Source organism: Salvelinus alpinus, chromosome 19 (genome assembly GCF_045679555.1).
Source record: "Salvelinus alpinus chromosome 19, SLU_Salpinus.1, whole genome shotgun sequence".
NCBI lineage: Eukaryota > Metazoa > Chordata > Actinopteri > Salmoniformes > Salmonidae > Salvelinus > Salvelinus alpinus.
In genome coordinates, this window is record NC_092104.1 from 49,100,065 (window position 1) to 49,115,080 (window position 15,016).

At 46.4% G+C, this 15,016-nt stretch overlaps 1 protein-coding gene across 13 annotated transcripts in view; it reads left to right on the plus strand.

The window, feature by feature from the left end:
• LOC139545765 (cotranscriptional regulator ARB2A homolog) overlaps positions 1-15,016 on the plus strand; it is a 199,689-nt gene that overhangs the window by 114,230 nt on the left and 70,443 nt on the right. For all 13 annotated transcript variants that reach the window (XM_071353913.1, XM_071353906.1, XM_071353918.1 and 10 more), the window contains one exon: positions 12,973-13,089. In XM_071353913.1, the coding sequence (XP_071210014.1) occupies positions 12,973-13,089 (117 nt within the window). The remainder of the gene's footprint in view (positions 1-12,972; positions 13,090-15,016) is intronic.

The following is a 15,016-nucleotide window of genomic DNA, read 5'->3' on the forward strand; positions in this document are numbered from 1 at the left end:
GGGGAATAATATTACTCTTCTGATCTCGCCTTGCACATTTTCCGATATGAACTTTGATTAAAAAGGAAAATGTAATAAATAAATGCTAAATAATAGGGTCAAAATCGTTTCATAGGTCCAGTTTTTCATTCATTTTGATAATGTCTCATGGATCCGGTTAATTTCCCCTTGAAACAGGTAGTGTGAGAAGCTTGTCTTCTTTAATTTAAAACTTTGATTAGCTGTTTGACTTTAATTTAGATCAAAGCACCATTTCCATGTTCTATTCAAAATGTTCAGACAGGGAAAGTAATGTATATGTCTAAAAATACCCACTATTCTTACCCAGTATATTATCGTAGTTGATACCAATGAAATAGTCGGTTCCGAAAATATTGGCACCCTTGATAAAGATGAGCAAAAAAGACTCAAGTAATTTATACAAATACTGAGCCATATTGTATGCTCCAAAATTATGTTATTTTATACTCAGGAAAGTGATTTTTGTTTAAAAAGTCATGATTTTGGTGGGGGGGTTCAAAAAGAAAAGGGTTACAATTTTTGGCACCACTGTTTTCAATACCTTTCAATACATCACCTTTCGAGGATAATTGCACTGAACATTTTCCTGAAATGTTTTATGAGATTGGAAAACGAATTACGCGTTTCTTTCTGGATTTTGAGGTGTGCTTGGGGTCATTGTCTTGCTGGATGATCGTGTGGTCATGTGGAATAGAACTATCTGGCCACGCACACCGGGAGTAGTGGGTTTGGCATCGAAATGAGAATGCATAAGCAGAAAAGAACCCCATACCTGCTGTCAAATATGGGAGTGTATCTTTGATGTTACGGGGCTATTTTGCTTCCACTGGTCCTGGGGCCCTTGTTAAGATCAACGGCATCGTTAACTTTACCCAGTACCAGGACATTTTAGCCCGAAACTTGGTTGCCTCTAAATCTTGGCCGCAAGTGGGTCTTCCAGCAACACAAAATCACACATCAAAATCCACAAAGAAATGGTTAACTGACCGTGAAAGCAACATTTTGCGTTGGCCATCTCAGTCTCCAGACTTGCACCCCGTTGAAAACCTGTGGTTTGAACTGAAGAGGCCAGTCCATAAGAGCAGACAAAGGATATCAAGGAGCTGGAAAGATTCTGAATGTAGGACTGGTCTAAGATCTCTCCCAATGTGTTCTCCAGTCTCATTAAACAGTTTAGATAAAGGCTCTGTGTCGTTATCCTCTCAAGGTATTGAAAAGGTGCCAATCATTTTAATTTAATTTCGGACCAAAACTGTGTATGTTTCAGTTTTTTAGTTTTTCCGATTGAACGCTTTCCTCTTGATAATAGTAACGACTTTCTTCTCTTAGATTGGCAATATAGCAATATAGAGGTGGTGGACTAAACTTTCTTTAGGATGGGACAATTGAGAACTTTTACTTTTGTGGGACAATTGTACTTCTAGCAGTCTTACAGCATATTTGTAACATTCTCTCTCTATATATCTCTCTCTATTCTTTATCTCTAGCTCTCTCTCTCTGTTCTCTCTCTATTAACTCTCTCCCTCTCTCTCTCTCCCTCCCTCCCTCCCTCCATGTCTCACCACTCAGTCTCTCACGCCAGTTAAAAGATGGCTGGTGGCTATGGGAAGTTAATTTCAGATTGTTATATATTTTAATTAATTTCAGTTGTCTCTCTCCAGCTCACTATCCCTCCTTGGAGGACAGGAGGTTCACCGAGTCACTTTTGGGGGGGGGGGGGGGGGGCTGCGGACTCCCTGCCCCTGGGCTGAGGAGGCGAGTGTGTCTGAAGGAACGGCTGATAACTGAAGGGAGGAAGAAGTCTTTTGTCACAATCGTTAGCACTTTTTTTTTATTCTCCTCCTTTTCCTTTTTTCCCCTCTCCATTTGAGCCATGTCTCAGAAATGGGTCGAGTGTCCCTGAAAGTTTCAACAGAACCCCTCCCCTGAGAGTCCAGCGCAGAGAGCCCTTTAAGGGGGTGTCACACAAACACACACTTACCTTACCCTTAGGCTGTTAAGAGCGTTGGGCCAGTAACCGATAGGTCGCTTGTTCGACTCCCCCTGCCGGGCAAGGTGGGGAGAATCTGCCGTTCTGCCCTTGAGCAAGGCAGTGACAGGGCGCCGATGATGTGGACGTCGATTAAGGCAGCCCCCCGACACCTCTCTGATTCAGAGGAGTTGGGTTAAATGCGGAAGACACATTTCAGGTATCCTCCTTTCCCTTACGTATTCTTACCTTTGATGATTTCGTATTATTTTGTATTGTTGGTGCATGGTGTATACCGGCTGTACTTATGGCTAATGAAACTTGAAACTTGCCAGTGTGCTCAGGAGCTGGCGTCTCTGGATTTAAGGGAAACACATTGTGATTCTCTTGTAACTCATCACTGGTTAGTAGCGACACTGTCTGAGGTGAAATATATAGTTTAATAAAACAGTTTATAAACTCATGAGCTTATAGTTTGGGACACTTGTGTACTGCCAGTTGACAGTGATAGTATTTATTTCAGTCACAACATGTTGCAGCTTTTTCTTGTGAAGGGAGCAGCACGATGTGTGAGTGGAGACGGACATGGCTGCAGCAGCATTGCCGCGTTGTGGATATTTAACACATTAGCTTTGGCAGAGTTGTGTGGTATGAAAACACACTGATTTCCTAAGTGGCAATCATATCAGCCTCGCCGTGAGAGAGGCAGCAGAGAGCAAACATCTGTGTGCGTGCGCGCTTGTGTGTGCGCCACTGGTAACAGACTTGCTCGTGTCTGTCTGTCTGTGTGTGTGTGTGTGAGGGTGACCCTCTTTCCCTCCCTGGGTTCAAGAGGCCCTGGGTTCTCCTACATGTCACTATTACCCTGAGTTATGACACCAGGGTACCTACCTCTCTCTCCCCTGCCTCCCTCCCTCCCTCCTCTCCCTTCATCCATCCATCCTGCTCTCCAGCCGGGAGTCAACCATCCGAAACGATGTTAAAACAGGGTCATCCCCCGCGTGCACTTAAAGGGTGTCAGTTTAACCTGCTCTGAAATACTTACGGCTATTATTGTATCTTATAAATCATTAAGAAAGTTTAATTATACGAAAATTTCGTGGAGGAAATGTGCAAGATGACACATGGGAAGGATAATTTAATGGGCCAGCAAGTCCCAGCACTGTGAGAGAAAATATTGAGGTTAGGTTTCTATTTTACTGCACTGCCGTAGGGTGGGGAGACACAGAGTTAGAGAGAGAGAGAGACAGTGAGGCCTCGTCAATATCCACAGCGTGTTAAAATAACTTCTCATTTCACTCTGTAGACCAGGAGGCTATTCTTACTCCCAGCCAGTCAATTTGGGAGCGATGAAGATGTTGTCATTGTACCTTGGCTCGGAATCACTTTTCTTAAGTAAGATATATCCTAATTAAAGTTAGACTTTAATTAGCTACACCCGGGCTGTAATTTCACTTTGTTAAAAAAAAAATTGCCTCGTAATTATAAATTCATGTTAGGAGGAATTCTGAAGCCTTTTAACACTCGTACCCGTATACGGGTTTAAAATGGCCGATTTTGGAACTGGACTGCACCTAAAGTGGAACTCAGTGGCCGTACAGTGTCATGCTATACATGACGTCAGAGCTCAGGGTCTCCGCTTTCACAGCTCTGTAGGGGTTTTTGACTGACAGCCGTCCTGAACTTGAGCACTGAACTTTCCCCCATCCCTCTCGCTAATTGGGTACATTTTTCAAACGTTTTGTTGTCTGAGTGAGGGAAATGCTGTGAATTTAAGACGACTCTGTGTATTTTGAAAGATGAGACGTCGAGGATTGCAATAGATACCGCTTTGATGTCGTATAAGCAAGCCAAACCCCCCCCCCCCCCCGGTGAGTGCAAATGTCCACTTCACATTTCAATATCATAAAACTCATGTCATGTTTATGATCCCCATGTTTGATGTACAGTTACCAGATGACATGGCGTCCCACCCTGGGTTGTTCTGAACAGAATGAGCCTATGTTTGTCTATTGGGAAGGACATTTGCCGCGGAACGCGCACCTAAAATGCACTCATGACTCCTTCCGATGCGCGCCAAAGTGATGATCTGTTTCTCTGAATTGCTCTTTGCACGCCCAACACTGTAAGATCACATTTTTTGAGCGTAGCTAGTCATGTTGGGAATAGATCAAGCTTTCATATGACACCCACCTGACCCAGATTGCGATTTATAATGGTCAGTTCTGGGGGGGTTTGAGTAAACAACAACATCTACAAGTGTACTTGCTTTAGTTTCTCGGTGGCATAGCTAGGAGAGCTCAAAATAGCACCTCATAGTTGAAGACTCTTCTTTGAGCCATAATAGTTTATTCAAATGACTTAGTCCTCTCACTCAAACCCTTATTTTTGTTTGTTTGTTGGTCTTATGTTGCACCTGTCCCACATTTTTCCAGGAATAGTTTGATCATGTTTCCGAATGTATCCAGAGTGATTTCAGATTTCGTTATCAACAAATGCGGTCGAGAAGTCGACTAAACGTCGAATGCACATCAGATCAGGTGTAATGTTTGGATTCCGTCTTGTCAGGTGAGCTGTTGTGTCCTCGATTTTGGACGAATAATTTCCCCATAATCTTCCAAACGGTTCCCTTTCAATTGCTACCACGCTTATGCTTTTCATACTTCTTCCGTAAGAAATATTTCAATTTAGCCCTATCCATGTAGACCAATTCCCATGAGCGTTAGAGGGTTAATTGGTGTACCTAAACACATACATAAATTGAAGAGTTAAGTTGATAATGTTATATATTACTAAGAAACTCTATAAAATGGGAACATAATGCTCTGCGTTACGTCGCTAGGCGTTTGTTTTTCGAACGTGGTTATTGTACAATAATAGATTTGCTTCATGACAGTGGAACATCTGCTAATTAATTCAAAAGTGTAGTTATTATCATACCAGTGCAGATGTTAATGGGACATTTAATTAAATGGGGGCTGATGAATAAGGAGACCTGGAAATACCTGAAAATGTCCTGTTTTGTTGTTGTTTGGGTTATAAGTAATACGTGAAACGTGCTTAGTCTCTTTAATCACAGGTCTGTCAATCCAACAGGAGTTTCTCTGGGTTTCAACTGAGTCAATTGAGTGTGTTTTATTAAGAACGTTGTGGAACTTTTACTTAATACATCAATATAGAGATGGAAGACCAGCTACTAATAATATTTAGGAATTATAGAAGATGTATTTATTTAGCCAGATTTATACAGTGATGGAGAGAGATCGTGACGGCAGGAAGAAAGTGTGCATGTTAGACTCACACGTGCCCTCACTCTCACACTCTCTCACACACACACACACACACACACACACACACACACACACACACACACACACACACACACACACACACACACACACACACACACACACAGCTGCCTCTCCTCAACCAAGGGTGTGTGTCATTAGGAGCAAACAGCCATGACCAGCTGCTCAGATTGTCTTTGCCACGTTTTCTCAGCGTGATTGCACTTTACCTGACACACACACACCAAGCGAGTCTACACACAGGTACGCGAACACACTGAGAGCTACAAAGAGGCTTGTAAGCAAAAGATACCATTGTTTCCACTGATCAGGGGTTTCCTTGCACTAGCGCACCATTGTGTACGAACGAACACTCCCTGCCAATGAGCAGAACATAACCCTCCCTTTCCATCCTATCTACCCCTCTCCCTCCCTCCCTCATCTGTCCTCCCTTCCTTTTTTCCCTCTTGTTTTCCACGGGCACATGCGGGGCGATGTGCCCGCGACCGCTGCGTTTCCTGGCACGCTGCTCCTTATCCTCTGCCTTTTGTTTCCAAGAGGCGGTCGCCATTTTGGGGAACTGCTGTGTCAGTAAATATTTACTGGGCTTCCCTTTCCTGCCGGCCCCCGCTGACGTGTGTGTGGAGAGTCCCCCCCCCCCCACCGCCCGCTCCATATCCGGCACTGTCACTCACCAACGCCTGCGATACCCCCCTTGCCCCTGGACCCCGCTCCCCTCGCCCCCAGTCTCCACCAACCCTCCCCAACCCCTGCACGTGGCGGCCCATTCTGCCTGAGGAAATGGAGGAGGAAGTTATTGCGGCAGTCGGTCGGTCTGACGGTCGGTCACTCTCCTCTCCAGCTCTCCTAAATCACGCCAACGCCAGGGTTCACTAAATGGAGGGCCAGGCGAGTAATGGCCCTAAATGCATGTGACCCTAGTGCTTTTTTGACCTTTGCACGGCTGCACGTACAGATGCACGCTCGCACACACACACACACACACACACACTCCCACTTGCTCCCCGTGGCCCTGTGGCCTCTTGTTGGAGAGGGCTTCCTTCCTGCCGTGAAGACAAAGGATGTCAGTGAGCTGAGAGGACCTGAGTGGACCTGGGGGCCCAGGGCCATCAAAGCAGGGGAAAGCCCTCAAGTTGTCTCTTCCTGTAGAGGGTGTCAGAGCCTGGGGCCATCTGCCTGTGTTTTCACAGCCAGGCCAGGGGTGACAACCAGGAGGCCCCAGGGCTGACCCGGGCCCCCCCCGACCCAGCCATAGGACCGCCATCACCCCCCCCACAAACACACACACTGACTTGGTTAGGGTCAGGCCAGTTCAGGGAGGTCAGCGCGGCTCTGGGCAGCTTTCTGTTTCACCTCACAGGCTGTCCGTAGAGGAAACCGACCAAAACGACAAGTTCCCAGCCAGTCCTCTAACTGTTCTAGCTGTCACCTCTACAGTGCTTCAGTGTTCTGTCCCGTCTAATCCAGACTGGGATTATCAAGTTGCCAGTGTTTGATTATGGCTCTAATGTCTCCAGCTCCCCCTCATTGATTTATGTAAAATCTGCCTGGGGTTGTCACAACACAAGTCAGGGTTTATGTTTGTTTGGCCAGCAGCGACTTCGCAAAAGCCTACAGGCTGTGGTCGTACATGTGTGTGTGTGTGTGTGTGTGTATAAATGTGTGTTTGTGTGATTGAATGAGTGTTTGCGTGTGCGTTTCTCTTTTGTAAGTGCGTGTGCTTGTGTGTTTGTGCAATCCTCTCCCTCACTGGCAGCAGTTGGACAGTTAATCAATCAAATATTTAAGCAGCACTCCAGCGTTTCGTGAGTAGTCCTAGATTATCCCCCACTGTTGGCAGCAGTTTGAGCGCATTAGGCCCTCGATCGGGTGGCAAACAACACGACCATCTCTCTCTCTCTCCTCTGTCTCTCTCTCCTCTGTCTCTCTCTCTCTCCTCTGTCTCTCTCTCCTCTGTCTCTCTCTCTCTCTCTCTCTCTCTCTCTCTCTCCTCTCTCTCTCTCTCCTCTCTCTCTCTCTCCTCTGTCTCTCCTCTCTCTCTCTCTCCTCTCTCTCTCTCTCCTCTGTCTCTCTCTCCTCTGTCTCGCTCGGCCCTCCAAGACTCCATCCGCTCTCCCTGGTAATTGTAGCCGCTCGCTAGCTTGATGATTTGGTTGTGAGGCGGCGCTCCCTTAAAAGGCCTCGTTTATTTCCCCTTCTCTCGATATCTCTCATATCCTTCCCCAGCCCTGTCTGCCCAGCCCCCCCCCCCTGGGGAAGTCCATTGTGGATTACCATTCAGTTTTCACCCAATTATCCACTGGTTTTCTCTGCCTTTGACACATAATTATCAAAGCCCTAAATAATTGTCTTTATTATTGCCGGTGTTTAGATGGAGGCTGTAGCGCCGGTGCTAGCATCATAGAGAAGGAGAGGGTGGAATGGGAGAGTATTTATCTCGGCGAGAGATGGCTTCGCGTGCAGTTAAATGCAGCCTCGTCTGTTATTTCAACCCGACATCCAACGCCTCATCCTGATAAATAAACATGATTAATACGTTGTTTTTATTTCTCCCTTCTTCTTCTTCGTGTTTCTGTCCCGCTCAAGATCACGGGCGAAAATGCGATTTGGTGCTGCAAAAGTCCTGCAATTAGCTGGCTTTGTGATGGGAAGCAGCTTAAAACGCTTAACACTGTGTTTTACTGTAGAGGGCATGCGAGAGGTCAGGGAGTAGAGGAGAGAAGGAGGTTGGGGTGGATGGAGGAGTGGATTGTCACAAACGGTCATGGAGATCGTCAGAAACTGGATTTAGTGGGCATCTGTTGGCCAAGTGGGTCAGAATTTGACCGTTTTTCAAGGCCTTTTAGCCTCTTCGTCTGTATATAATATGACATTGCTGTGACGAAATCAAGTCAAGGGGAGTATTGGCTAGTATGTGAGGGAGAAGGCTTGCAGTTCTTCCAGTGGATAGGAGAAGGGTGGGTTGTTGATGTGCTCTTGCCTTTTGACCCTGCTTGCCTTGTCTGTGTGTTTTGGGATGTAGTCATGGCCTTCGTCTTACACGGTCGGCAAATGTTGCCACTTCCTTTCTTAATACACGTTCCTTTCTTAAACAGCACAGCTGCAGTCTTTGTTAGCCGTCCACATCCACCTTCTGTGGAGCCTCTCCTTCTCTCTCTCTTTACTCCCCCTTCCCCCATTCTCCTGTTCCTCACCCCGTCTGGTTGCATCCAGATGCTGTGGTGTGAATGGAAAGGGCACGAGTGAGATAGTGAATGTCTCAACATCTGTCTGTTGGTTTAGTGCAACAAGTATTTCCACATGTTTCTCGTACTGTCGGGGACTGATGAAAACAGCTGTCCTGAATCCTCTCCTCGCTGCATGGAAGCAGAGCTGGAAGTCTGCTCAAGGCATTTTCAAGTATTGTGGTGGCAGTATCATGTTATGGGTATGCTTGTCACCGGCAGGAACTGGGGAGTTTGTCAGGATCAAAAGAAATATGAAAGGAGCAGAGCCCAGATAGAAATCCTGCCTCAGTCTTCTGAATGCGTAACCCTGGGATACACACATTGTAATGCCAGAGACACACCAGTATTGCTTTCCAAGAGGTGTAGCGTGTTCCTGAATGGTTCAGCCTTAGTCCTCACTTAAATCTGCTTGAAAATCAGATATTGAAAATATTGCTGTCCATCAATAACCACGGTTACATCCACAGTTTTCATGCGAGGCAAGTCATACCGTATAGAAAAACTCACACATCACATACGCTGCTGCTACTCTGTATATTGTATATCCTGATTGTATAGTCACTTTTACTCCTACCCACATGTTCAAACTGTACTACCTCAACTACCTCCTTCCCTGCACATTGACTTGGTACTGGTACTCCTTGTATATAGTCCTGTTATTGTTTTTATCGTGTTACTACACCTGTTGTATTTGGCGCCTGTGACCAATAGAATTGGATTTGATCTAGTGACTCGCGGCAGAATTTACTGAGCTTGAGACGTTTTTGACAAAAACAATTGATATGTTGCCCTACGAGTTGTGCAATTTAGTAGAGTCTTATTCAAAATGTTTAACAACAGTAATGGCTGCCAAATGTACTATATTTCATTCATTTGATTTCCTTTCGTAATCTTTCTTTCACTTTGAAATGTGAAGTAGGGTTTTGTACATGGCTAAGAAAAAAATCAAATGTCATTTATTTGCGGATGTCATTTTTTGGCAGCTAAATGTGAAGACTGCGAGGGTGTGTAGTCTTCCACTAGGCACTGTAACTGCTTGCCTAGCCATGGGCCATAGGCTAGCCCAGCCAAGCATTGAACAGCTTCCTTGCTCACCGTTTAGGCTAGATAGACCCTAAGCCCTAACTCTATGTGTATGACATTAGTATGTTGCTAACCACACTCCTGCGGCTTGGTTAGCCCATAACCACCAGTCTAACTAACCACTTAGCCCCAGCATGTATAGCATAGGAGTTGTTTTCACCGTTTCTACTCTTGTTCTACTGTTTTGCTCTTGAAGTACCGTGTGAACATGAGAGAGTTGAAGAGTATGATAGATCTCCTCCCTGTCTGGCCAGAGTGTCTCTCTCTTCTCTCTCTCTTCTCTCTCTCTTCTCTCTCTCCCTCTCTTCTCTCTCTCTTCTCTCTCTCTTCTCTCTCTCTTCTCTCTCTCTTCTCCCTCTCTCTCTCTCTTCTCTCTTCTCTCTCTCTCCCTATCTCTCTTCCCTCTCTCTTCTCTCTCCCTCTCCCTCTCTCTCTTCCCTCTCTCTTCTCTCTTCTCTCTTCTCTCTCCTCTCTCCCTCTCCCTCTCTCTCTTCTCTCTTCTCTCTCCCTCTCTCTCTTCTCTCTCTCCCTCTCTCTCTTCTCTCTCTCTCCCTCTCTCTCTTCTCTCTCTCTCTCTCTCCTCTCTTCTCTCTCTCCTCTCTCTCTCTTCTCTCTCTCCTCTCTCTCTCATGGTCTCTCTCCCTCTCTCTCTTCTCTCTCTCCTCTCTGTTCTCTCTCTCTCCCTCTCTTCTCTCTCTCTTCTCTCTCTCTCTCTTCTCTCTCTCTCCTCTCTCTTCTCTCTCTCTGGTAATGAGTAGGCATCAGACAACCTCTGGTTCTCTCTCACACATAAGGAGGTGATAGACAGTATTATTGGGCTGTTGTTAAGCTGACTATGGTGTGTCTTCTAGCCACTTCTCTCAGCTAAGAACGGCGCCTAAATGCACAGGTTGGGTGTTGATTTAGATGCAGTGGGATTTAGTGGCCCAATAATAGCGTGATGTAATGCTTCTGTTGTGGGACCCATAGCATATGAATGCCATTCATATCATTGTAGATATGCTACTTAGTCGCAAAGGGCTACCAGTTCTCACCGTCTCACGTCAGAATTTGACGTTCATCCATGCTTCTCAAACGTCAAATGTATAAGTTGTTCCAAACGTCAAATTTCAAAGTGTTTAAGGCCTTAACTCCAAATGGTTAAGTTAAGGGTGAAGGTTTGGGATAGGCTTAAAACAAAAATATCCCAAAACAACTTTCTATCGCTGGATTCGAACTTGCGCTGTTACCTTCAAGTAGGGAACCTAACAGCGTTCACTGTTGCACCTAGTGGCCGGTTTCCACGGATACTGACTTGTGTCACGGGTGACCTGGCTGGCAAAGGGAGGGTTTTACTTGAAATGTCCTTTAAAAAATTTTTTTTTACACATTTGTATTTGTTTTGCTATGTCAATAAATCATTGTTTTAAATATTTTGGCACCAAACTGGTGGCAGTTGTGAAAAAAGTAAATAGTTGGAAGAGTTCATTGAAAGTAATGCCTTTGTTGATTAGATAATTTTTTTCATTCAATTTGGCAATTTTCTCTTGAACCATACGGTCCATCTACTAGAAACTCATGGACAAAATAGACACAGATATAAAAAAAAATACTTTTTAAAAGTTACAAAATGACAGAAGCTTCTGGTTCCCTTACACACTTTATTTGAATATGTCTGCTTCAAGAGTTGAAGAAATATGAGCACGAATACAGAGACGTATGCTCTCTCTCTCTCTCTCTCTCTCGCTCTCGCTCTCGCTCTCGCTCTGGAAAAGTGTAGAAACACAGGCAGTTCTGTGGCGCCCGGTGTTTTGACTGTGTTGGTCAAGTCACGTGCTTCGTGTTTTCCATGGGCACTGCACTGTCTCCAGTCTCCTGGCCTCTTGGAGAACCCTATACTCAGGGATTAGCCCTTTTGGCTAGCACTAGAACAAACGGCCCTTGACTGACACCTCCAGTTTTAAAAGGTTGACTTTGCTGCTCCCTCGGGCCTTGTTCTGCCAGAGGAAAGATTTGCAAGCTTTTTGTGTGCGTGCGCGCCTGCGTGTGTGTGTGAACTAGCTTTAAATGTGAGAATGTGTATCTGCAAGTGCATGCTCCTATGCGTGTGCGTGTGTGTTCATGCTCCGTGTGTGTGTGTAAACGTGCGTCTACCGTGTGTGTGTAAAGCCTCCCCGTCTCCGTCTTGGTGAAGATGCTCCTGAAGAAGGCTTATCAGCAGGATGATATATTTCTTAATAGAGTCCATTTATCTCTCTACACTCTCACTTTAATTCAACTGGCCTACCAGGATTTATTCAAATACAGCCCACAGTCACTTTGACGTACAGCCAGCCGCAGCTGGACTAAATACACCCGGTTAAAGTGATTGTTAACCTATTGTTACCAGCCCCGTTCTCTATTCTTCCCGGGTTGATCTTAAGGGAACCTGTTGAAGGCGGTTGCGTACAGCTACTACTACTCCGGTGGGTGGAGGGGCTATTGTAGTGTGCCGTGGTATATAACGAGTCCTCTGTGAGACATTTTCCTTCCGAAGCTGACATTCAGGAGGGAATAGGTCGGCGATTGCGGAAGACTGTGATATTAGAATGGGACAGATTTCATTTTTTGGGGGGGGGGGACGACGACGACACTCCTTTCCACATGTACGTGACAAGGACACAGATGTCTGCACTGTTCTGCTCTGCTCGTGTCACATCCCACACTGTAACACACAGCGTGGCCTGGTCTTACAAGGGAGTATGGTGGCTGCACTCTGAATTGTGGATACGACCCCACGTCTGTGTACTGGTACCACCTACACTCACTTCTGAGCAGGTCTCTAATAATGAATATGGCCTGTGTTCCACTACTAGGACCGCAATCTCTGTTAGTAAAATCACGCGTAATTTGGTCAGCAAATGCAAAGTCTCCATCCTCACAAAACTAAACTCAGCCAGAGAGTCTTTGGTACTGTTACGCTACTGTTCCAACACTGCCGGGTACATCGACAGGGTGAGCAGCACGAAGGTGCTTGAAGCTCGCTTCTCTGAAGTGTTAATCTCTCTCCATCTCTCTCTCTCCTTCTCTCATTATCTCTCTCTCTCATTCTCTCTCTCATTCTCTCATCTCTCTCTCTCTCCTTCTCATTATCTCTCTCTCTCTCATTATCTCTCCTTCTCTCATTATCTCTCTCTCTCTCTCCTTCTCTCATTATCTCTCTCTCTCTCTCTCCTTCTCTCATTATCTCTCTCTCTCTCTCTCCTTCTCTCATTATCTCTCTCTCTCTCCTTCTCTCATCTCTCTCTCTCTCTCATCTCTCTCTCTCCTTCTCTCATTATCTCTCTCTCTCTCTCGTTCTCCCTGTCTCTATCTATCTATCTATCTATCTATCTATCTATATCAGATGATTCAGAGAGAGGCTCAGGTGAAGAACAGGGTGTGTGCCGTGGCCATGACCGACTCAATCCACAACATCTGGCACCAGGACGCCAACAAGAGCATCCAGGAGTGGCTGCAGCAGGTGAGATGACACACACACACCAATGGGAAATCTACTTAATGCGCCCTCACTTTCAGTGGCTGGACCACAGTGAAAACAAGAGGCAATGTGTATCCTCACTCCTTCCATTATTCTTAGATTCCCTATCTCCTACAACCAAATACATAATAATGATTTGCTAGGAGAGAGCAGACCAGAGCACAGACTACTGTCACATGTCCAGCTACAAGCCAATCGTTTGCTTGTTTTCCCTGAATCTCTCCAGCCCCCACCCCCACCCCCACCCTCCTGGTCTTTCTTCTTTGTGGAGGACGGATGTCAATGAATAAGCCAGACGGTTGGCCTTCTCCAGTCTGTCTGTGTCTGTGTTTGCGTGGGTCGCTTCATTTTGGCTCTCGCCCTTTCTGGCGTGACCTCTGCGCCGTAGACCGCACCTGGGCTCACTCAGTATGCACATACAGATGAGAGACACAGCCAGCGTCAGAACTACAGGGGAGCCGAAGATGCAAATGTCACACCCCCGCGCACGCACGTGCGCACCCACACACACACACACACACAGACACACAGACACATACACACCCCGACCATCACGCCAGTTCATCGCATATGTTACCTTTTACTGAATTTTTCTCTTCTTAATATTCTGTCCGTCTTCCTGTCTTTTTTCTCTCTCTCTCTGTGTGTGTGTGTGTGTGTGTGTGTGTGTGTGTGTGTGTGTGTGTGTGTGTGTGTGTGTGTGTGTGTGTGTGTGTGTGTGTGTGTGTGTGTGTGTGTGTGTGTGTGTGTGTGTGTGTGTGTGTGTGTGTGTGTGTGTGTGTTTTGGTGCGTACGCGTCCCTTAGTTGAGCGTTGGTCGGAAGTTTCGGGCTTCAAGGTTGAGTTGGCCTTCTTGCTAGATTTCCTCTTTCTGATTAATTTTGGAGGAATGGCAGAGACGGCGCATAATTGGACCGTTAAATGGTTTCTATCTGTGATGATTACCCAGAACAACAAACATCTCTCATAAGTTTCCAGCTCTAGCCCCCATGTAGGAGAGAGAGGAGAGAATTCACTCTCTTTTCGTTAACCCTTGCCGCTCCTTCCAGGACTCGTAGACACACTCTGACACGTGGGCCTGCTTAGACAAAGGGCTTCCGCTTAGAAGGGCAGGTGGACTAGCGTGTAACTACTGAGTCCGTTGGGCTTGCAGGCTGAAACGCGCGCATACAGGGCCGCTCTCTGACAGACAGCATGGTGCCCGAGTGGTGTCTGGGAAGCTGCTGTTTTAACAACAACGGTCAGTGTGGGTTTTTGATTCGGTCCTAAGTGTAATCGCTCCTAGTAATTAAAGTAGAGGCTGTGGCCCTTCCATCTACAGTAGTCAGTCACTCAGAGCCAGGCCACAGTCTCTTTGTGTTTCTGTTGGAAGTGACACTCCTCTGTGTTTTTCCCTCTCTCTCCTGGTGTTGGCCTCGGCATGATCGCACACACAAACACACACACCCTGCAGGGCCTCTGTGGTGGCTATACCTCAATCAGGTGACCTTACAATACAGCGAGATCCCAAACATATCTATATCTCTCTCTCTCACGGGCGCGCGCACACACACACACACACACACACACACACACACACACACACACACACACACACACACACACACACACACACACACACACCACACACACACACACACACGTCCTCTATATTTATATCTGGAACATTATTCAGGTTCAGTGGCAGCTCCCCCCGGTGTAGCGCCGCCTGGGCTGCCCTCCCAGCACTTGTGTGTGTGCGTGCGTGTTAGAGCAGCACCCCTGGCGGTGTGGCGCTCTGCTCCTGTCGGACAGTGGTAATTCCCTCCCCCTGGGGGTCATGGGGTTAGGGCTGAGGGGAGGGGAGAGAGGAGCAGAGAGAGGGATTTAGAGATCAGCGCGCGCTGGGACAGGCGATATAGAGCTAATGG